The 24,679-nt window shown below is 43.7% G+C and overlaps 1 protein-coding gene across 4 annotated transcripts in view; it reads right to left on the bottom strand.

Moving 5' to 3' along the window:
• Positions 1 to 273: 273 nt before the first annotated feature.
• The window catches only part of FNIP2 (folliculin interacting protein 2), a 148,215-nt gene continuing 123,809 nt past the window's right edge, over positions 274 to 24,679 (bottom strand). For all 4 annotated transcript variants that reach the window (XM_073576650.1, XM_073576676.1, XM_073576666.1 and 1 more), the window contains 5 exons: positions 15,564 to 16,815; positions 14,877 to 15,033; positions 14,536 to 14,736; positions 12,319 to 12,434; positions 274 to 3,257 (listed from right to left, as the gene is read on the bottom strand). In XM_073576650.1, coding sequence (XP_073432751.1) covers positions 3,179 to 3,257; positions 12,319 to 12,434; positions 14,536 to 14,736; positions 14,877 to 15,033; positions 15,564 to 16,815 — 1,805 coding nt within the window. In that variant the 3' untranslated portion in view covers positions 274 to 3,178. The remainder of the gene's footprint in view (positions 3,258 to 12,318; positions 12,435 to 14,535; positions 14,737 to 14,876; positions 15,034 to 15,563; positions 16,816 to 24,679) is intronic.

Here is a 24,679-nt window from a genome sequence, read left to right as displayed (position 1 = left end):
CTCAGTAGTCAGCACTGCAGCCTTGCAGCGCCTGGGTTCAAATCCAACCAAGAACATCATCTACAAGGAGTTTGCTTTCTCCATATTTGCATGGGTTTCCTCCCACACTCCAAAGGTATACTGATAGGGAATATATCATCACTGTCCCCATTGGGGCTCACAATCTAATGTATGTAAAGCACTGTGGAAATAATGGTGCTATAAAAGTGAGTAAAAATTAATGGGACTATATAAAAGTAGTAAAATATGTATAAAAAAAAACCACTACAAAAGTTTAAATGCAAAGGTTTATTGCACCAAATTCCATAAAATATACTTAAATGATACAATAGATTAAAAGCAAGCATTTCCCAATTTCGTCTGACAACTGCTCAGCAAGTGAATATCCAATGCAGACTGATCAGGTATTACTCACATCAGGAACCTTTGAAATCTGTATCTCAAAAAATAAAACTGTTAAATCATTAATTAAAAAAAAAAAAAAAAATAATAATTAAAAAATGGGTGTTATCGTTCACTACCAAAACCAACCACAAAACAAATACAAAAATCATAACTAGGTAAGAAAAAAAAAAAAAAAAAAAAACAACAATTTTTCTCCAGCTTTAACACTGCGGCATCAGATTAAGACTTTCCTCCTACATTAATGCCGAAAAGCATCTAAATGGCACATTTCTACAATGAAGTATGTAGGATAACAACTCAAAGCTTACGATGTTGTAGCAAAACTAATACTGACAGCAGTTAAGTATTTTTTTTAAAGGAAGTCAAATACTATAAAAACTAGGGGCTAAACATAAAAATAAATCTAGCATACATGCAAGCAGTATATTATCTCCTATTTGCACAAAGTTCTAAATTTTTCACATTCCATCAAAATTTAGCTCGTCAAGTTACAATAGTCACACTTCGCCTTTTAAATATATAGAAAAAAGTTATTCTGAACAATTGAGGTAGAATGGTGAAGAGACAGTGACGAAAGTCTGGATAATTAGTGTCATTTTTAATATAGTGTAATGTGAACTGCCCAAAATCTACACATGTATTCTACTAACTTGTCAAAAAAATCAAATAAAAAGTATCTAAGGTTCCTGGACAAGTTCTCTGCATTTTCCCCATGAGCAACTGAGCACTGCTAAAAGTATAGGTCAAACGCAATATTGTAAAAGTGTGTTTGTGTGTGAGTATGGAATTAAAACCCTAGGACCTCAAATATGGCCATGTTTACCACAAGGGCTTTGTGAGTGAAGCATGTAGGTTTTATTTTAAAGATTAGTACCATGCAAATAGGATACGATACACATAAGAACCCAGGCTACAATGGAAGACATTTGCTAGAGACTGATGGCCTTATTTAATGCCCGTTATAACAGTACCTTTCTGATTGGTCATAGCTTTTATCTGAACTAGAACCATCCAGATGTTTAAGTAGCACATGATTACACCCACACCAGCACTAATAAGTATGCCTGTATTCCCGTGAATGGCTTGTATTATTAGCACCAGTCACACAATAAAGCATAGTGGCTGTTGGGTCTCAATTAGGCTCTGTTCACATTTTGTTTTTCATTTACTAATTTAGCTTCTCCCCACAGTATTGTGTATTCGGGTGACATGGCACACACTGGAAGCATAACTTAGCTCGCATTTCTTTGATTACACAGGTGTTCGAGGCTCTGACCCTATGCGCCACCAATGCACAAAAGAGGACATGCACCTAATTGCCTCCAAAGGGAATCTGTCAAAGCAGCATAATGTAGGGGCAGAGACCCCTGTTCTGATGGGCCATGTACTGGGCTGCTTTCAGCTTGATAAGTCAGGAGATAATCACTAAACTACAGCAAGCAACCCAGTAGTGACATTGCTTGAATCAGTGGCAAAAACCTGGTGACAGACCCTATTTGAGAGCAGCATAATAGAGATAGATTCCCTTAAAATTTTACATAACCATCTTCGAGACAAAGCAGATTTTCCTAGGTGAATTCCTAAATGGTGTTTAATTTTCTCATAAAATCAAAGTCATACATGTGAAAACAAGCAATTTTGTAATCTTAGAAAAATCTTTTTACTCCTGGACTGATTCATTTTCAAGTTAAAATCTGTATTCAGTGAAGACAGATTCTACCGGTGAGGTTCTCTCAGTGAAAGTCATCTCCTATGTAGATGGAGGGGCTCTGTCTGTAGAGTCTCCCCTCTATTTAGGACATGACAGTAGCTACAGATAGATTATCAAGATAAAATAGAATCTTTGGGTAAAATCTGTATTCAGTGGAGATTGAGTATTTTTAAAACTAATGATCAGTCCAGGCAGAAAATGAAGCAGATTTTGTTGATAAGATATATTAAAAAGTTGCTTATTTTTGAGATTACTACTGATTTCTGGAATAAAAAAAACAAACTATGGTTAAACTTTATAAGATGCATTTGACCTCATGTGCATTTTACCACACCCAGAGCTAAACATGGATTTTCATAGACAGCTTGGGCACGTCAGGCCTGTTCAGTCTCATTAGTTACTTGGTGAACAAGGTGCCGTGTACCAGAAACCACAGATCAGTGAACAGTGAGATCAGTAATAAGCGCCATCAGCCTTAAACACGGCAGCATCCAATCAACCAGGAATGTCCCTCAAACTGGTCAATTACATGTCAGGGCGTCAAAACTTCTGCAGCTCCCCAGCCCAGTTATCTAATAGTGCATGCTGGGATGAAAAAGCTGCAATACTAGGGTGTAATCGGTGTGCCTTTGTGTTCTCAAAAGACATTTTAATACTTGGTCACATTATTAAGTAGTTTATCATTGATTAGAGAAATGAATGCACACAACCACCTGTGCGAACTTATGTCCCCTAAATGCCAAGTTAGAAGACACTTGCCGAATTCTCTACACGTTCCTATTAGACCCACAGTGCAGTAGACTGAAGAAAAGAACGGTTTGTGGAAAGCAGGAACCATACTGTAGATTAGTGGCTGTCCAGACGTCAGCACTAGAGAGTTTTAGAACTTCAGACTTTTCCAAAATTCTTCCCTGTGAAGCGACTAAAGGCCACTGGGGATAGAATAAGCCTTCATGTCATGTAAACTTTACGTAGTGTCCCCCCTAGGGTCCTGGGGCACAGTTCATTAGAACAGCAGCGGCATCTCCTATATTCCTGAAATGGGCATTTCTCCGCTGTAGCTTATAGAAGGATTTGGGCAACATGAGGTGAGTGAGTACTCGCCACCGCAGCCAGCAAAGGCAAATCATTCGACTCAATCCTAAAATTGGGAAAAGAATGGAGAAAATACCAGTTAGTCAGTCAGCAAGAACACCTACACGGCACATACTGATGCATTCAACCACCTTGGGGGTGCACGTGACATGCATTCCAAGGTTTCCCTGGTGCAAATTAACCCCTACCCAATCAGACAATTATTTTTTCTCGCATTCTTCCCAGGGCTGTGGAGTCGGTAAGCCAAACCTGCGACTCCGACTCCTCAATTTCCCTTACACCGACTCCAACTCCGACTCCCACACATATTGCTTATATTTAAGTGAAAAATTTATTGTAGTACAATGTGAACCTCAGACATTTAATCATTTTTATGATCCAATAATCAAGATATTTAGATAGACCAGAATATATATTGGTGTACTACCCGGTTTTCATTCTTTTTGGTACAGATACGATATGGATAGACAGATATGGATAAATGGATAGATAGAGCAGATTTCTAATCTGCTTTTGCTATTGAAAACATTATCTATGAGCTCAAAAACCTTTCAGGTGATGCGGTTTTTTAAAAAGATGATCAGCTTTTGCAGCTGAAAAACGTATCCTCAAAAAAATACAGGAAAAACGCTGTGTGTGAATGTAGCCTTAGATCAGGAATATAACAGCCATTTATAGGACATTTCATAACTTTCCCAAACTCCTATGAAAAAATATTCAGCACATCCTGCATTGAATTACTGTACCCAATTTATTATATATTTTAGGAGTCGGAGTCGGTCCATTTTATACCAACTCCACCAAAATGAGCACCGACTCAGACTCCACGACTCCAAAGCCCTGATTCTTCCTATAACTTTTTTCTTTTTATTTCTGTAAGGATGTGTGCAGACGCTGCGGAATCCGCACGGATTTTGCAAAAACCGCAGATAAACCGCAGGTCAAAAGACCTGTGGATTATCTGCGGTTTTGCCTGCGGATTCACCATCTCCACAATGGTGGAGATAGGAACCCGCTGCAGATTCCGCAGAAAGAATTGACATGTCAATTCTTTCTGTGGTTTCAAAACCGCAGCAAATCCGCGCTGATTTTTTCCGCAACGTCTACACAGCGTTTTTTTTTTTTACCATTTACCGGAATCCGCAGCATGTGCACATACCCTTAATGTAGCCATGTGAAGGCTGTACCGGAAAACATGGAGGGGAGAAAAAAAACAAAAAAAAACAACAACAACTCAGAGGCTCACACAGGGAGAGCATGTGACTATTTCCTGTTTTTCCTGTGTCTGTATGAGTGAAGCAGCCTGCTGTAGATGCTGCACAGACAGATCAGGAATAAATCATTTGTGTGTCTCTATTAAGCTTATCATATATTGTTCCTGAATAAAGAAACTCTTTAGTCACACGCTTGTTGTGTATCATGAGTAATCCACTGCCAACAGGTTATGGACCCAAAGTGACACGGAACTCAGATTTTGCTCTCATTAAATAGTTTAATTACTTTTATATTTTGATATATTGGACTTGGAGATAAATTTTACATTTTACTGCACTTTGTATTCCCCTTTGAGTACTTAAACTTGCAATCACGATTTTTCACTTTTACAGAAAGCCATATGTATGTATATATATATATATATATATATATATATATATATATATATATATATATTAATATTACAAGTGATCAGACTGTCTCCTACAAACGTCTACTGCAGGAATGCCTTAATGATAGGCATGGGGTCTTCTGCCATCCCCCATCTGTAATGGCAACTTTGACACTAAGCATTTAGAAATTTACATCCCCACGGTGGGCTTTGTGCAGAAAAATGCCAGTTAGGTTGAAGGGGCATTCCATAAATTAACAGCCATGAGCAGGTCTATATTCAGATGGTTATATTCAGCCATTTTTGTTGCAGGTATAGGAGCTTCGTCCATTTACCGTATATGCAAAGACAGGGAGCAGATAAGACGTACCATTAGGTCAGATCAGTTAAAGGGAACCGGTCACCAGAAATAACACTGTAAACCGGCAGATGAAGCACATAGCTACAGGTTAACAGCGTTCTGATGCTGTCTGGCGCCTGCATGGAGCGACGAGAAAGTCTTAGTTACTCACCGGTTAACGGTATTTTTCGGAGTCCATGACAGCACCACCTGAGAGAGGGGATCCGCCCTTCTTAGGAACAGGAAACCTACAGATACAAAAGGGCGGCACCTCTCCCACACATCAGTTGGATTACAGAGTATAAAAAAAAGAGGACCTCCAAGGTTAATGCATGATTATATGTACAACAATATCAATACTTAAATCTTTATCACCCGTGGATATGTACAAAGGGAAGACGTGCACACCCAAATTAATTAAGGGAAGGGAATCTATGGGTGCTGTCATGGACTCCGAAAAATACCGTTAACCGGTGAGTAACTAAGACTTTATTCGGTCGTCCATGACAGCACCACCTGAGAGAATTACAGAGAGTAATCACTACTTTAGGGGGGGGGGGACTACAGCCTGCAGAACCCTGATACCGAAGGAGAGGTCTGCAGAGGCACCCAAGTCTAGTCTATAACGACTATAAAAAGTGCTCGGAGAGGACCAAGTGGCCGCCTTACAAATCTGGTCGATGGAGACTTCCGATCTCTCGGCCCACGAGGTCGCCACGGCTCTGGTGGAATGCGCCTTCAATTTCTCCGGAGCTACTCTACCTTTTGAGGCATAAGCTAACGAGATTGCTTCTCTAATCCACCTGGCTAGTGTACTTTTGGACACCCCAAGACCTTTCCTAGGGCCTTGGTAGGAGACAAAGAGAGCATTGTCTTTCTTCCAGGGATCGGTAGCTGCTAGATACTCCAAGAGGCATCTCCTAACATCTAAAGTGTGTAGCTTCTCCTCTTTCTCATTAGTTGGTTTAGGGAGGAAGGATGGAAGGACTATTTCCTGCGACCTATGAAAGCTGGAGGCTACTTTTGGTAAATACGCTGGGTCGGGTCTAAGTATTACCCTATCCTCCTTTACCTGAAGAAAAGGTGGGCGCCTAGACAATGCCTGAATGTCGCTTACCCTACGGGCTGACGTTATGGCTATTAGGAAAGCTATTTTGAGAGACAGGCTCCTAATAGAGGCCGACGAGATGGGTTCAAATGGCGCTTCTGTCATAGCTGTGAGGACTAGGTTCAAATCCCATGGCATGAGTCTATTCTTTACTATTGGTCTGGATCTACTCGCTGCTTTGATAAATCTTTTGACCCAATAATTAGCCGCGATGTTGCAGCTAAAGAGGGCCCCTAAGGCGGATACCTGTACTTTAAGGGTACTGGTGGAGAGACCCAAGTCCAGCCCTTTTTGTAAAAATTCTAAGATCTGGCCTATGGGGACGGAATCACCAGTATTTACATTTGAGCTTTCGAGGAACGTTTTCCAAATTCTGACGTAAATCTTAGTTGTCACCACTTTCCTACTTTTTAGTAGAGTGTCAATTAGGTCTGGGGAGAAGCCTTTACTTTCTAGCAGTGACCGCTCAAATTCCACGCCGTGAGATGTAGGCCAGCCACCTGAGGGTGGAAGACCGGGCCCTGGGACAGAAGGTCCGGGATGTCCGGGAGAACCCAAGGATCGTCTACAGACATGATCCTGAGGTTCGAAAACCATGCTCTTCTGGGCCAGAACGGGGCGATGACTATGACCCTTGCCCTGTCTTTCCTGATCTTCCTCAACACTAGAGGAAGTAGAGATAGGGGAGGAAAGGCGTAGGCTAGCCTGAAGTCCCATTTTATCAGAAGCGCATCTACTGCCAGAGGAGTCTCCCAGGGATTTAGGGAGCAAAACTGTCGTTTTCGAGTTCTCCTTGGTGGCGAATAGATCCACCTCTGGCTGACCCCATCTCTGCACAATCTGAACGAAAATGGAGGTGTTTAAGGCCCACTCTCCTTGTTTTAACAGATTGCGGCTTAGGAAATCTGCCGCGATGTTCTCTTTCCCTCTTATGTGAAGAGCCGTGAGAGATAGAAAATGACGCTCTGCTAGCTGGAACAACTGTCCTGCCACATTCATCAGAGTTCTGGATCGAGTTCCGCCTTGGTGGTTGATATAGGCCACGGCCACTCGATTGTCCGATAGAACTCGTACGTGATGGCCCTGTAGATACATAAGGAGCTCTTTAGCTGCGAGTACTACCGCTGTTAATTCTTTCAAATTAGAAGACATTTGTATTTGATCTCGTTCCCATAGGCCCTGGACCAGAATTTCCTCCATATGCGCCCCCCAACCGGAAGGACTTGCATCCGTGGTGACCACGCGGGTAATGTTATACTCCCAAGGGACCCCTCTAGATAAGTTATTTCTTTCTAGCCACCACTCCAGGGACTCTATTGTGTTTCTGGATAAGGTCAGTCGACCTTCTAAGTTACCCCCCAGGATTCTCTGATTCCATAAAACTTCGCCCTGTAGAGTTCTCGTATGAACTTGGGCCCACTGGACTGCGGGAATGCAGGATGAGAGGGAACCCAACAGGGACATGGCTTTCCTGAGGGACATGGAGGGGTTGTTGGAGGCGTTCAGGACCCGGCCATGCAGGTGCAGCAGCTTCTCTGGGGGCAGACGGCATTCCTGCTTTTTTGAATCTAGGGTTAGGCCTAGAAATTGTTGAATTTTTAATGGCTGCAAACGGGATTTTTTGATATTAAGTAGCCATCCCAACCGCTCTAGAGCTGCCGTTTTCTGTAACTGTTCTAAACACTGCTCGGCTGAACTGCCTATTATAAGGAGGTCATCTAAATAGCGGACGACTAGGATGTTTAGCTCGCGCAGATGGGCCATCACTTTGGTGAATACTCGGGGCGCAACCGCCACCCCGAAGGGTAAGGCCGCGTACTGGAAGTGCTGGATTGACCCATCCAACTGAACCGCCAGTCTAAGGAAAGATTGGTGTGCTAGACCTATGGGTATGTGATAGTAAGCGTCTTTCAGATCTAGGACCACCATGAAGCAGTTCTGAAACAGCATTTTTATTGCGGTGTTAATTGTTTCCATTTTAAATGGACGTACAACCAGGAATTTATTGAGGGCTTTGAGGTTAAATATAGCCCTAAATGAGCCGTCCGGTTTACGGACCAAGAACAGGGGGGGAATAGAAGCCTTTCCCCCTCTCTTCCTCTGGAACTCTCGTCAGGACTTTTTTGTCCAGTAGCTCGAGGACCTCGGTCTCCAGGGCAGCTTGTTCTAGCGGGGGAAGATTTGAGTGGAGTTACCTTGAACCGATCTTGGGGAACGCAGGAGAACTCTAGGTGCAGTCCTGTAGCTATCACCCCCAGTATCCAGCTGCTATTCGAGATTCTGGCCCAGGCCGGGTAGAAGGCAGATAATCTTCCTCCTACCGGAGCCACTAGTCATTGGGGCGGCTTCTTATTATCCCGTGATGAACCACCTTGGCGCCCCCCTCCTCCATACATGAAGCCCGTACCTCTGGTTTTTTTGTTGTCCCATCTGTTCTGATCTCTGGCCTGTCTCCTGCGGGAATACCCTTTCCTAGAAAAGGGACGTCTCCAGGATGTATTCGGCAGACTCGGAAATTTCTTTTTCTCATCCCCGGCCTTCTCTAACAGTTCGTCTAGGACAGGGCCGAACAAGTATTCACCCTCACAGGGGATAGAACAGAGACGGGACCTGGCTTGAATATCTCCCGGCCAGCATTTTAACCAGAGGGCTCTTCGGGCCGAATTAGACAAACTTGCAGACCTAGCCGCCATTCTTACTGAGTCCGCCGAGGCATCTGCCAGAAAGGCAGCAGCATTCTGGATAATTGGAAGAGACTTACGGATGGAGGCTCGCGAGGTTCCATCCTTTAGCTGAGAGTCCAATTGATCCAGCCAGACCATCATGGATCTGGCTGCACACGTGGCTGCTATTGCTGGCCTTAGGGCGCCTGCTGACATCTCCCATGTGCCCTTTAAAAAGGAATCTGCCTTTTTATCTAGGGGGTCTTTAAGGGAGGCCATAATCATCGAAGGGTATAGCTGACTTTGAGGCCTTAGCTACCGCTGCATCCAGCTTGGGGGCCTTATCCCATCGATTTACTATTGGGTCCTCAAAGGGGTATCTACGCTTGAAAGCAGGCGGCATAGAACCCCTTTTTTCCGTTTTTTTCCACTCCCTGTCTATCAGGCTCTGGACTTTTTCGTTTAGTGGAAAAGTCCTTTGTTTTCTGGGGTCTAGACCCCCGAACATAATGTCCTGAGCAGACAATTCTGTCTTTTTTTCTTCTACCCCCATGGTTGACCTTATGGTTTTAATTAATTTATCCATTTGGTCCAAGGGAAAGCAGAACCGGCTGGAATCCTCTTCGGAAGAAGAAGAGGAGGCCGAGGACTCTGAGGAGATATCTTCCTTCCTAGGGCCGACTGAAGACTCTGAGCCTGAAACACTAGCTCGTCTTCTTTTAGAAGAACCTTCTTTTGATAGGGCTTTTATTTCAGTCCTGATTAATTGCCTCAGGTCTGTAGCGAAGCTTGGAGCTTCTTCCGCTACCTGCATAAATAGGAAAGAGTGTAAGAGTCTGATACTCAACTCACGTTCTACCCCTCATCTCCGTCCCTACCGTCTGTCTCACGCAAGACTGACACAATCTCTTGGGGTGGCCATCTGGTAAGGGGCAACTACAGAGGGCACATTCCTTGTGCTTCTGCTTCCCTGTGGCCTTCTTCCCCTGAGAATCAAACACATAAGGGGACACTGCATCAGGGTACATTCTCGCAGATCTCTTACCCTTGCAGATGAGGACAGGTACCGGATCATGGGGGGCTGCGGGAGGATCCTTTGACCTAGAGGAACTGCTGTGGCTCCGTCCACTCGAACGTCCCTCCTTCCTCTTAGGTTGGTCACTGGGGCGCTTTGCCACGGGCTGCACCTCTTGTGGGTCCATGGGGGCTTCTGTTGTGTCCATCGCTGGGCCTCCAGAAGCACCTCAGCAGCGATGCCTTCTGTCTTAAGAAGGCTCCCCCTCCAAATCAGCAGGAACTCTGTCCGGTGTTCGGGCCCCCCATTGGACCGCTCCCCGCGATCCTCCCCCTCCCCTTCAGGTGCCCGGCCCCCTCAGGCGGCGGGCGCGCATCGGCGCGCGTTCACCACAACCGGAAGCCGCCGGCATCCGACTTCCGGTTTCGGCGCTAGGCCCCGCCCCCTTCGCCGCTTCACTTCCACCGCGCGATAGAGGCCGCAGGGACGCGCGGCAAGGGGCTAGCACTGCGCCGCCGGCTCGGAACCGCCGCTCCCTTTGTGGGACACCGCCGGCGGCGCCCGCCCGAACGGACCGCACCCCCGGGGGAAGGAGACACAGGGGGACCCGCTTACCTCACCGGCCCCGTGGAGAAGGCGACCGCCGGACCCTGTCTCCGCCTGCTCTTACCACTGTCGTGGAAATCCTACCCGGACCCACCGTGGCGCATCCAGGGCCCCCAGCGAGACCGAGGTAGGAGAACCCCCCGCTACCTGAGTCGGTCCGCTGGCCTGGGATTCGGTTATCCATGACGGACGATCTGTAGGGAGTTCTGTCCTTGTTAGGAACAGGAAACCAACTGATGCGTGGGAGAGGTGCCGCCCTTTTGTATCTGTAGGTTTCCTGTTCCTAAGAAGGGCGGATCCCCTCTCTCAGGTGGTGCTGTCATGGACGACCGAATAAACCTATCTGTATTCTCCCGCCTTCAATTGGTATTCAGTCAGTCGTAGGGGCTGAGCTGTCAGTCAGACGGGGATGGGGTTACAACCTCTGCTCTGCATTTTCAGAGCGGTGACTGAACCAGTGCCGCCTCCATCACATGACTATGCCTAATGCTGCAGGGGAGAATAAAGATCATTTTCTCCCCCCGAATTCGGCTGTGTGCAGGCACCGGACTGCATAACACTATTAACCTGCAGATTAACCCCATAGCTACAGATTAACAGCGTTATTTCTACTGACAGGTTCCCTTTTATTTGGGATGTGAAAACCTAATGTGTGCAGCCAGCTTAGAGATAATCTGCACTACTATGTTGTCCTCAACTTGGGCAGCAAAAACCTGTGACAAAAAACAGATTCTATGGCCAGACTCGTGGAAGCGCACGCAGTGCAAAACTGACATAGTCAGATCTTCTCTTCACACATCTCCCGCCGCCATGTATTCATGTTCTTGAACAAAGGATTGCACTAGGAGCAGCGAGTGACGCTTTTCTTATGGACAGTGAAATGTTTTACCTCACAGAAAGCAGCAGATGTGGTAGGATCAGACTATGTTCTTGCATGGTCAGACAGCACATCGCAGGGGCACATTTATAAGATTCTCAACACAGGAATTTTTTTTTTTTTAAACATACATTTGTGAACTTATTCCAATATCTATTTGTTAAAGTCTACTTTACATGGCTTCCCCCCCCCCCCCCAATGAACAAAGCAGGGTTGGAGACCTTCATTCTGCTCTATGGTGCTCTCAAGATTAGGAAACCAACTTGGTGAGATTCCCTTTAACCCCTTCACAACGGCTCATGTCTCGGCCCACCAAAAAACAAGCTCTCAAATGGTTATTTGCACGGGATGGGGGGCATGGACAAAAAAAACCAAACAAACAGCCCAGTCATGAAGGCACCAGAGAAGTTACTGGACTCACCAGCCACAATGCTCACAGATATCACCAGTCAGCCATAGTGAAGGCTTTCACTACAGTATGGGATACATGTCCTTGTGTCTTGTCTTCATTTTTTGCATTAATTTTTCATACATTTCTTTACTCTACATTTTACATAAGTTTGGGAGATTTCAGAACCAATTGCCAATTTTCCTTAGAGCCAAAAGCCAAATTTTCTTACCTTACAAGGGAAGTCCCACCAATTGTCACCGTATAATTACTTACTGAGCACCTCTCCATAATTTATATCGCAACAGAAGAAATAAATATAAAAACCATCACCAGGTGAACCCAATCTGATACTATAGTAACTAACATTTGTTGAGTACACTATATTAAGACTGATAATGAGAATCATGCTATATCGTACATAAGTAGCCTATGCCCTGGATCAGAAGCAGGAGACATTCATCACAACGGCTCATGAAGCAATTATCAGTCGGAAATGCTCACCCCAACACGACTCCCAGCTCCTTTACATGGACTCTAGTGTGTCCTCTCAGGTACTCTGACAGCATTTTACTCTTTAAATACAACTCTTGTAACTTGTCCTCGAGATGCATCACACACTAATGGGGAGAAAAAACAATTGTTAGATACGGTATACTAAAATATGATTTGTTTAAAATATCAAATAAAACCTTAAAGGCCTCAAGTAATAAAAATGGAATCTACACTCAACGTTGAAAACACCAAGATTATACAGACATAAATATATAATATCCGAGAGGGTTCCCCTGATATCTGTCAGATTTGAAAATACAAGCCGCACAGGTTAATAACTAGATCTCAGACCTGATGAGGCTGGTGTACTTTGTTTTTCCTTGTCAGAGTGGCAAAATCCTCATCTTAAGATCAGGGATAAAGAGACATCTACAATGGGATGCCTGAGGCCAAGAGTACTAATTCTTCACCCATCCTGACTGCTGCAGCAGCTTGTAGCGTGCAGTGAGAGATTTCAGCAGCACGAGACCCTGAGCACCTGTCAGACTAGGTGGGAGGAGATTAAGCTCTCACTCATCTGCTAAAAGCTCTGTTCTAATATAAAGTGACACCAAGAAGAGCTACAAGGACTACTGCTCTTACTTACACAGACTATTCCCTTTTTGAAGTTCAAATAATAAAATGCATATTGCCTAGAAGGAATTTCTCCAATCTGTGCATGATCAGCCATGTACCAGATAAATATACGGAAAGCTATTCGTCACAAAACCTGAAGGATTCAGGCAAAATGAATGAGAATCCTTATGCACACGTTGCTCATTTTTGACTTGCGGATTTAAATCTGCAGAATGTCAATTCTTTCAGCGTTTTTGCTGCAGATTTGGTTCATAATAAAGAGTGGGGAAAAATCTGCATCAAAACCTCACATTTGCAGCTGCATTTTTCTTGCCAAGAGATGCAAAAAATAGTGCAGAAATTTCTGCATCAAATACTTAAGGTGTGCACATACCATTAAACAGCATGTATAGATTTTTTTGAGTGCGGGATTGGAAAAAAGTCCTTCAACAGCCGCGGGTGGAAACGCGATCCACCCGCATCGGTTAACATGTTAAATGCTGCAGTCAGTCTCCGAATGCAGCATTTAACATGACTGCAATGGAAGTCACTAGCTCCACCTATTGGCACCCCTGTCACATGACTACAGTGCGCCAATGGGGTGGCATGACAATCCAGGATCTGCAGGAGACCCCTGTGGTGGTCATTGCTGACCTGCTATGAGAGGCGCTCCGCGGCTGGCGTTGATAGCAGATCAATTCTGCTACACATTGCAGGGATGAAGCAACGTTATGGGTAGCACAAGCAATCGTAAGATCGCAGCTTCAAGTCTCCCAAGGAGACTATTGAAGCTAGAAATGGAAAAAAAAACAATTTATTATTGCCGAGTTTAGAAGCTTCTGATCAAAATATAAAAAAATCAAATCGGTAAATGGCGCAACGAAAAAAAATGCGAGAACACCAGTATTATATTTTTTTGGGTCACCGCAACATTGCAATAAGATGCAACAGGTGGTCAAAATATCGTATCCAACCCAAAATGGTATTGATAAACAGGTCAGCTCTGTGCGCAAAAAATAAGCGCTCACACAGCCCCAGATCCCAAAAAATGGAGATGCTATGGGACTCTGAAAATGGCGCTTTTTTTTCTAAAGAACCTTTGGATTTTTTTTTGTTTTTAAACTACAAAAAAAAAAAAAAAAAAAAAAAAAAACCTACACGTTTGGTATCTGCGAGCTCTTAACCCAGAGAATCATAATGGCAGGTCCGTTTTAACATTTAGTGAACATGGTGAAAGGAAATAACCAAAAAACACATTTGTGGAATTGCACTTTTTATGCAATTTCACAGCACTTGGAATTTTTTTTCCAGTTTTCCAGTACACGATATGGAAAAAAAAAAAAAAAAAAAATCAATGGTGTTGTTCAAAAGTACGATTCGTCCCTGAAAAAACAAGCCCTCACATGGCCATATTGACGGGAAAAGAAAAAAAAAAAAAAAAAAAGAAGTTATGGCTCTTGGAAGAAGTAGTGAACAACGAAAAAACAGAAAATGGCCTGGAGGTGAAGTGGTTGAAATTGGAGTCCAACACTTGGGAATTTGGTTTCTGTCTTTAAGTACATACAGCCTGCTATCTACAACTATGCTTTCTTGCAAATACTGAATACTTACAAATACAGGGGGCACTTTTAGCTTATGGAGTTGTAAAATAGACTGAAGCAAACTGCACACTTGGCTGGACACCAGGACATCAGTACCAAGCTTCACATGGTCCACTGTTGGCTTCTGGCTGCTGACAACCTGAACACTGCATTTATCAGTGTCAGCCACTATGCAGACAGCTTCTGCTAGAGGTTCATCGAGGACAGGGTGCTAGAATAAAAGAAAAACAAACACAAGTCATCCCAAATGCCGTTTATAGGCTTGTTCACATCAGTGTCTTTTCACTTCTACACCAATTTGAACAGATCCTTATAGTGGGTTGTTTTCCCAGGCGGTGTACATTGACATACATGGGTTGCGTGAGCCAGGCTGTCCGACAAGCAGGACTTCAGCTTCTCCGCACTTGCGATACCATGCAGCACCATATCAGGCATATAGGAAGAGCAGTAGCCACCAAACAGAGACCTCCCAAAGTTTTTAACACTTGAGCTACTGATGACATCAGACCTAGGCGCATAAGGGAAAGAATATATACATTTTATAAACGGCAATTATACTTTAAATATACTGTATTATATTACAATATTAGTCAAAAACAAAAACTGAAGTATTTCAGAAAATGCAACAAAGGTTAAACACTATTGTTTAATATTAGATTTTATAAATTTGACTTCTACAAAGAAAGCAAAATATATACAGGTTCCTGGTGTGTAGCAACATTGGGAGAAAGATAGTCAGACATTGGCTCCTGTGATAGCCTGTACCATAGTCTACACACATTCATGTACACACTGACTGGCATCAGACCAAATGTTGATTAGACAAATTGGCCTTCCACCTACTGCAACAATTTAGCATGTAGTGCGCCTTTAATAGGTTGTGTGAGGTAGAACACAGGATCAGCGCTTGGCAGTAAAGTCAAAGCACTAAAGTACATTGAGAAAATATGGATCTTTGATTATGCCGCAATGTAGCTGCAGGTTCTCTTCACTATAGACAGTACTCATTTATTGCCAATATTGGACTGTATGTCTTACCTAGGCAGTGGCAGTTCCACTTCCGCATGGCCGTTGCTGTGGTCCTGGCTTTCTAGAAGCGGGCGTCCTGCATTCAGCTCCTCTTCACTCTGACCCAGAGCACTGTCATAACTTCTATTCCTTGGAATGTTTCCCTCCAGCTGGCCTCCAGTCCTTCTTACAGGATCCCCACAGGGGACAGTTTGGGAGGTTTTCTGGGGAGGATGTGCTTTAGTGTTAACCGGACCTGTCTGGTCTTTTTCACAAGTTCTTTCTGATGTGCAATTATCCTCCACTATAGTAGAGACAAAGCATTTTTCTGATAATAGCGAATGACCAGGAAGAGATTCTACTGTATTTGTTTCAATGCTGTTACCCTCTACAAAATACTCGTCAAATAAGCTGGACCCTCCCTCACAGGAGGGGATACGTGAATGCATCAGCGTCCTCCTGTCAGCCGCGAGCGAGTAAGGTTTGGGAGCAGCGGGCTGTTCAGATTTGCAGTGTACTGACTTTCCATTCTCATCTAGTTCCTTCCTGCAGGTCTCAACATCAGTGATTGATGGTGAGGAGTAGCCCACTGTGTAGTTTACTTTCCCGGGAGAAGATCGCTTGTCTTTCTGGTTGGCTCGAAGTACTTCCTTAGCCCAATCAGACAGCTGCACTGGAGCGCTAGCCTTCTTGTTGTACTGGCCAGCATGGTGATGGCTTTTAAATTGGGATGCTAGAGAATTAGAGGTAAACATATCTTCAACTTTGTAAACTGGAGTTCGTGTGACTGAAACCAAGGTCTCTACTTTGGCTTCTTTAACCAGTGTTATAAGTTTTTTACAAGAACCTCCATCACCTAAATTAGCTTCATGGCTAGTAGATGACTTCGCACTTCTCTGTGTTGAAGGAGAGCAGCCATCAGTTGTATGCTCCCTTGCTACAGAAGTGTTAGAGGGTTCAAGTCCACTTAGAGGTGATCCACCACCAACATTACAGGGCAATGAAGGAGCCAACAGGGCAGACTCCTTGTTCAGTGTGATGAGCACATAATCTGAGTCTTCCACCTCACCCTTCTCCAGCGACGTAGTGACATTACTGCCCTGAACCATCTGCTCCCCTTTCTTTAGGGCTCTGCTGTGCACCAGATGGTTCTCCTGAAGTTCAGAGCAACGAATGAAATAGGTAAGAATGTACAAGATACGCTGCACCAACTCTTTACGCTTTCCTGCAACAACAGTTCGAGTCATTCTGACAGGGGATCCTATAGCCCCATATAGATCACCTGAAAAGTAACAGATATGAGGTCTTAGTACAAATTCCATTCCAGTACAACCATTTACATTATGGTATTAGTGTCTATATAAAGTGCACCCATACACCTTAGCTAGCTGTTGGCTGAACGACTGTCCAGCAAATCATTCCGCTGGCAGCCATTTTGCCAGATTTTTCCATAGAGAGCCACTCAAACACCTCTGGCAGAAGCTTTTCTTAGAGAACAAAAGGTTCAGCAGTCTGAACTCAGACATGCTGGATCCTCATCTACACCAGCATATGTTGGGGAGCAAGACAGGGGACCCCTCAGCGGTTATACCATCAGCAGAACCAGTCAATATTAGCAGGTTTGACAAACGTTCATCTATTGTGCATGTGGGATACATACTATAATAGAAAAATTCAAAAAAAAGAGAGAAAGATACTGACCAAGAAATGGGATCACCACTATCAAAACTCAACATATAAATTTTATTAGATCACTCAGACAAAAAGACAATGTAAAAACATTTAAAAAGTCACAAAATGACAATTAAACCCTTGTGGGTTAATAATATAACCCTAACAGACTCCCCTCTCATCTGAGGTAATGATAGAAACTGACAAATGGACCATGTGATATCAAGCATATGGTACAATCACAAAGATGTTAGTGCTCCAATTGGGGTTTTCTATCAAACAAAAACCGCTAAGCTCAATAAATATATACACAGTGCATTAATGTATTAGCAATATCACAGTTATTTATGAAACATTGATAAATGCACTGTGGGACCAAAAACCATGAAAATACAATGTGCTAAGGCATGCACCAGATGACGGTAGCGACACGCGTCGGGCACGTCCACAGGCTCCCCCTTGTTTGGGTATAGTATGCTGCCACAGCACCTAGTGCATATTGTATGCACTTTTTTGGAGGTTGTCCATTGGGCTCTGAATGTATAATTTCAGGGCACAGACATATGTCTTTATTTTTTACCTCCATACTATGTCCTTCTCTGATTTAGGGGGTTGTTTTGACATCTGGTGCATGCCTTAGCACATTGTATTTTCATGGTTTTTGGTCCCACAGTGCATTTATCAATGTTTCATAAATAACTGATATTGCTAATACATTAATGCACTGTGTATATATTTATTGAGCTTAGCGGTTTTTGTTTGATAGAAAACCCCAATTGGAGCACTAACATCTTTGTGATTGTACCATATGCTTGATATCACATGGTCCATTTGTCAGTTTCTATCATTACCTCAGATGAGAGGGGAGTCTGTTAGGGTTATATTATTAACCCACAAGGTTTTAATTGTCATTTTGTGACTTTTTAAATGTTTTTACATTGTCTTTTTGTCTGAGTGATCTAATAAAATTTATATGTTGAGTTTTGATAGTGGTGATCCCATTTCTTGGTCAGTATCTTTCTCTTTTTTGCATTACTTCTTCATACTGACTATTGGTGTATCCCTGACTTTTATTATTAGCGGTGCCCTCCTTACTCTTTGCTACTTATAACAGAAAAATGCATGCGATAGATTTATCACAGAATAGCAGCTAGATGTGCCCGAGCCTAAAGAGCCCCACATACATTCGATTAAAGTCAACCATCTGATATGTATTGGGATCACCTGACTATCTCCACCAGGAGATGTTGGCGAGAGAACAGTAGGGCATTTGGAACGTCAATTTCCTTTTAGAGGAGTCATCCTGCTGCTAGAGGAATTTGGTAGTGGCTTTCACCAATCTCCCGTTTTTTTTTTTTTTTTGGTTTTTTTTTTATTTATTTATTTTTTTAATGTTTACATGCTTGTGTATGAGAAAGTCAGGATAGATAGCAGTTACCTCCCTGATCAGCATGGACAGCTTAAAGCTGTAACCGAACAAAGAACATTGCAAATAAGGAAAAGCATCACCACAGTTTTGGCTATGTAAACATTGTATGAACACTGGTTGTGGCAGATTTGTCTATGTCCTCTCACTACTACATGTTGACAGAGCCTTGATTGTTTTAAGCCCATTTTTTTGTTTTTAATTACCGTATATACTCGAATACTGAATATTCATTTCTCTGTAATTGTGCACACAGTGTCAGCTGCAGCAGCCGGCTCCTGCTGCTCGGCTGTCATGTGTGCCCGCTACTTAAGAGAAATGAGTATTCCCCTCTCTCCACTCCCATGGGCATGGAGAGAGCCGAATATTCATTTCTCTTAATTAGTGGGCACACGTGACCGCCCGGCAGCTGACACTGTGCACTACTTAATAGGAATGAATAATCACTGCCCTCCACACACAGTATTCTGGCAGCTGTGCTCTGCTTGTGAGCAGTGCATAATGTCCCTGCTATGCGATGCTTACAAGCATAAGAGCAGCTGCTAGCACCGGAACAAGACGCTGCAAAGGAGCGCAGAAAGGCAAGTATAATGGTTTATTTATTTTATATGTTTTTGATGGAGGCCATGCTTAGCAGAATAGGAATGAGGAGCCATGCATACCAGAATAGGAATGAGGAGCCATGCATACCAGAATAGGAATGAGGAGCCATGTAAGCAAGGATAAGGATGGAAGCAGGGCCAGACTGGCCATCTGACAAGTGCCAGAAGGGCCTGTGTGGTCATGGGGTGGGTCGCCCTGTCCTCTAAGTTGTTAACAGAATCTGTGTCTAGAATCTGTTAACAGTTGTGACGGAGCATAATGTCCTTGCCTCCACCATTTACCCAAGCAGCCCACGGGCATCCCTTCTGTCTGTGGCTACTGTAGCTGAAGGCCAGCACCAAGCAGGAGACTTGAGCAGTGCAATAAAGGTCACTGCAGTGTGCTGCCAACATCCACTGCGAGAATGGATAGAAGAGGAGAGAGAGATGCTGCAGAGGATGAGGTGTCTGTATTAGGAGAGTATAGGGATTTTATTAAATTTTTAGGGTGCTGTGGGATACTATCACACCATACAGGGTGCTGAGAGTTGGACCTCAGAGTACATACAAGAGGTTGTGAGGTGGACCACCATACTATATAGTGTACTGTTGGGGGTACCATCATACTACCTTGGGAGCTCTTGGGGCTACCATCAAACTATATGGGGGACTGAGGTGGACCATCATACTATATAGGGGCTATGAGGTGAACTATCATACTATAAGGGGGACTGTTGAGTTTACCATAATACTATATAACAGCTGTGAGGTGTACCATCATAAAAAAAAAAATATGTAGCCAAGGGGTGTAAAATCATACTATATGAGGGTGCTGAAGAGATCATCATACTATATAGGGGGCAGTTGGAAGGACCATCATACTATATGAGGGGCTGTGATGTGGACCATCATACTACACAGGGTGGCTATGGTGTACATTATACTGCATGGAGCTCTATGGGGTACATTATAATATGTTGGAGGCTGTGGTGACCATCATACTGTATGGGATGCTTATGGAGGCCATCATACTGTATTGCAGCTGAGGGGTCATCATACTGTACAGGGGACTTTGGTGGAAAATACACTTTATATAGGGGCCGGTGGTGGTTATCCTGTGTGTGGGGAGGTCTGTGGTGTCTCATACTGGTGGTGCCTCTCATACTATATATTGGGGGCTGTGATGGATACCATGCTGTATGGGAGGCTCTGGTGACAATCTTACTGTGTGGGCTATAATACTCTGTAAGGCTTGTGGGGCAATTATACTGTAATACACTTCTTAAAAAGGTAAGAGATTTGTTCTTTTTTGACTGAAGTGATAAGACTTTTTATGGGGCGTCTGTTATTTCTATGTACGCCCCTGCTCAGGAGAATTATTACAATAAAGAAGCACTGAGGGTCATTACTATAAAGAGGTCACAGGGGCATTATTATAAGGTATCAAAAGTTATGGTTAGTGCAGAGGTGGTGGAAGGTGAGGAGGGTCCCAGAAAATCAGTAAAGTGAAGATGTCTGACTTTTCGATGGAAGGAAAGGTCATGATAGTCTGGAACAAATAACAATCAGCGAGAACATCACTACTGAGAACCTGCACAGTACACGAATGTGGTCTGCAGAGCACTGGTGTAAAACGGATATTAATACCATACAATGATCATAAAATAGTAATATCAGTCTTAGGCTGGTTTCACACTAGCGCATTTTACAGGCAGCGCACGGCGCCGCTAAACCCCGCCCGGTCATTTCCTCCTATCACACACGGCTGCATGCGATCTGCGCACCCTAGCTTTAGGATCAGTAGGATTTTTGCGTGCACTGCGCACTTTTGAAGGTGCGCCAAAGCACCATGTTGCATTTTGGTACGCTCGGCGCACGCAAAAATCCTACTAGCGCACGGTCTGCGCACCCTATGCTAAAGATAGGGTGCGCAGATCGCATACAGCCGTGTGCGATAGGAGGAAATGACGGGGTGGGGCTTAGCGGCACCGTGCGCAGCCTGTAAAGTGCGCTAGTGTGAAACTAGCCTTAGGGCAGTGTTTTTGGTTAAAGTAGTTGTCCAAGCCGGAGGTTAAAAGGGAATCTGTCACCCATATTTAGTGATATTATGTAAAGATATCACCCAATTGTTCATCCCATAAGGATTCTATTAGGGCTTTTGACTCCCCAGACCCCACACCTTTGAGGCATAAATACCTTTTTTCTCTCTTGTTGGGGATGTATGCAAATCGCCACGGTCCGGTCCGATGGGTGTGGCTTAGTCACCTTCTCCCCCCCCCCCCCCCCCTCGGCTTGCTGCACGTAATCTTCATCTGTGAATATCACACATAACGTTGGTTTCCGCGCTTGCACATTGTAAAGCCTGCGCAGTATGCTTTGCCCAACTGTGGGCAAAGCATATAATCGCTACTGCGCATCCGCCGTATTTTCCAGCGCGGTCTATGCCCCGGAAGTCTTCACATGCAGGACACACTTCCGGGGCATTGACCGTGCTGGAAAATACGCATGCGCAGTAGCGATTATATGCTTTGCCCACAGTTGTGCAAATCATACTGCGCAGGCGCCGGAGGCTTTACAATGTGCAAGCGCGGGAGTTGGCAATCTTGCGCAGTGACCTAACTTGACTAGCATGGGCCTCAAAGCTAAAGCACATTTGTCATTTAAGCCAAAAAGGGACTTCTGGGGCCCCCTAGCTTCCAGGGCCCGATGAGTTTGCAACTCTCGCACCTTCTGTAGATATGCCCCTGATAATGTTACCATAAGTTTGAGATTTGCATACATGCGGTCACCTGCTGCCTAGACGTGCATGGCTGCGCTCAATACAAGCGAAATTAGCAAAGCCAGGTACGATTACTCAGAATGTGGACAGAGGTGTGAAAAATCACATACTTGTGTGGTATCCCACAAAGTGGCCATTTCTATGGGATATCGGATATATAGTGTTTTCATATAAATGCTGTGAATTTATGTGGACAGTGCATTTTAAATACATTGTGAGACCTGCTGACAGGCAGCACAAAAAAAGGATTAATCTTCTCCTCCCAGGCTTGATCAGGTGACCCAGCTCTTAATATGCAGAAGGTTCTGGAAAAACACCTCGGGGCAGTCAGCCAATGATTGCAGCTCTACAGTCACATAAGGGGGAGGAGCCAAGTCCTGGGGCATAGTTTTAATTCGAAGTGGCAGTTGGTGGTCAGACATCTTGAGAAGACGAAGCCATTTTGTAGGTGAAGGAATAACCTACTTTCTCCCTGCCTGCTTTGCTTAAAAAGGGGACTGATATGAAGACTATTAACTCCCCTTATCGTATGAGGAAGACTACCATTGTACCTCTAGGAGGAAGAATTACCTCAGGGAAGAAAGAGCACAGTGCTGAAGAGATCTGCCTGTCTGCAGGTACTCCGCAATCATCAACCGTGAGTGTAATCCTGTACCTCAGTTTCCCGCTGTTTGTAAATAATTTGCTCCATTACTATCAGTTAAAAACACTTCTGTTTTAAATTCTTACGGCTGCTTCATGACTGGGGCTCAAATGCACCCTCTACTACCACCATCATCATCTCCTGCCTAGAGGCAGTTACTGTGCAGACATTGTATTGTGGAGTTTCCTGTGTGTGTAATTTGAGAAAGACTCTTCTCCTGACAGAAAGCTGGGCCACGGTAAAACACATCATACCCTGTCAGGAGTACAAGCCTCAGCCATACACCACATGAGAACGCCACACTTGTGGTCACATGACTGCTGCTCCAATGCAGTCACCGGAGAATCCTCCGTGTGTGCTAGGAGGATTCAAAGGTCTGAAGTTACATAGATTTTATCCTCAATCCCTTTAACAGTTAGTATGGTGGCATCATCAGTACTGTGTATGCTGGGAATATTTGGTATGGTTTGTTAGTATTTATAATATTGAAATATTTTCATATTATATTTAATCTTATATAGCAATATTGTTGACATTAGAAATATTGGTCTTGCAGTAAATCTTGCTTTCCTGCATCCAGGGCAATATTAGTAATACAGTGGCGACCAAAAGTTTTTTTTCCCAGAAGTGTGATTACATCTGTCTGGTTGTGATGCCATTTTCCTGGTGATTTTAGTAAACCAGAAGCCAATGGTTGTCAGATGCAAGGATGAAAATAGTTTTGCTTGACATGGTTTTATCCCTTTATGATTTGAACATTTGCTGGGCCAAATGTTTTGCATTTTTTCATGGGTAGTTAAATTCTGCCTAAAATCTTTGTTTTGTTTGCCATGTTTTAACAGAAAAACACAAAGAGCCAAAATTTATCACCAGATGTCAGGAAGCTTATTATTCTGAGAGTGAAGTCAGGCAAGAGTCAAAAAGAGGGAACGTTGGAATTCAACTGTTCACACAGTCAAACGTTACATATAATAAAGAAAGAAAAAGAAAGTTATGGAACAGCTGACCAACCTAGACGTGAACCACAATGGAAAACTTCCTCCAAAGTTTTATCAAATTATTAAGAAAAAGTCAGTATCTGATGTCCATAAAAGTGCTGTACAGATTTCACACTAAAGAATGAAGAATACGGGGTCAAAGTGAGCCGCCAAACTGTGGTGCGATGGCTAAGAGCAGTAGGGTTGAATGCACGAGTTCCAGTCAAGAAGCCTTTCATCTCAGCAAAGAACCAGAAGGTCCTACTTGAACTTACCAAAAAACATGGCCAAGGGAAAGAGACAGATTGGTCTCAGGTGTTATGGACAGCTGAATCCAAATTCATTCTTTTTAGTAGTGATGGCAAGCACCGTGTATACCACCCAATTGGAAGACAATGATGTAAAGGTACCAAATACCTACAGTGAAACATGGTGGTGACAATGTCATGGTTTGGGGCTGCTTTTCTGCATCTGCCATTGGCCCTCTGAATAGCAATGATGGAAATGGATGCTACCAGGTACAAAGATATACTGGAGAAAGTAATGCTGCCACATGGTAAAACCAAAATAGGCAAGGGCTGGAAATTCCAGCAAGACAATGAACCTAAGCACACATCCAGTTTAGTCAAAAACTGGTTAGCAAAGAAAAATGTCCACCTGTTGCAATGGCCAAGCCAATCACCTGATTTAAGCCATATAGAGCAGTTTTAGGAGGAGTTAGATTGACAATTGGGGTCCGTACCCAGAGTAGTAAAGATGAACTGTTTGCAGATTTGCAAATGGAACAAGATCCCTCAAGATGTCTTATACCAGAGTGGCGTCAATGTCCCATTGGTGTGGTGGAGTAATTAAAGCAAGAGGTTAGGCTACAAAATACTAAGCTATGGCATTGTAACAAAGAATTACTCTCTATGTTTTGTTCAATAATTAGTAAATGCAAGACTTTTGGCAGTCAGTTTTCTTAAAGTGACTATACCTATATTCAGGGCTGTGGAGTCGGTAAGCCACAGTTGCGACTCCGACTCCTGGATTTTATCAGGCTCCGACTCCTTCATAAATGGCCAATTCA

Source organism: Dendrobates tinctorius, unplaced genomic scaffold, assembly GCF_039654945.1.
Source record: "Dendrobates tinctorius isolate UK_male_01 unplaced genomic scaffold, ASM3965494v1 ptg000008l, whole genome shotgun sequence".
Lineage (NCBI taxonomy): Eukaryota > Metazoa > Chordata > Amphibia > Anura > Dendrobatidae > Dendrobates > Dendrobates tinctorius.
The sequence above is the reverse complement of the archived record's forward strand: the minus strand, read 5'-3'. Positions and strand labels throughout refer to the sequence as shown.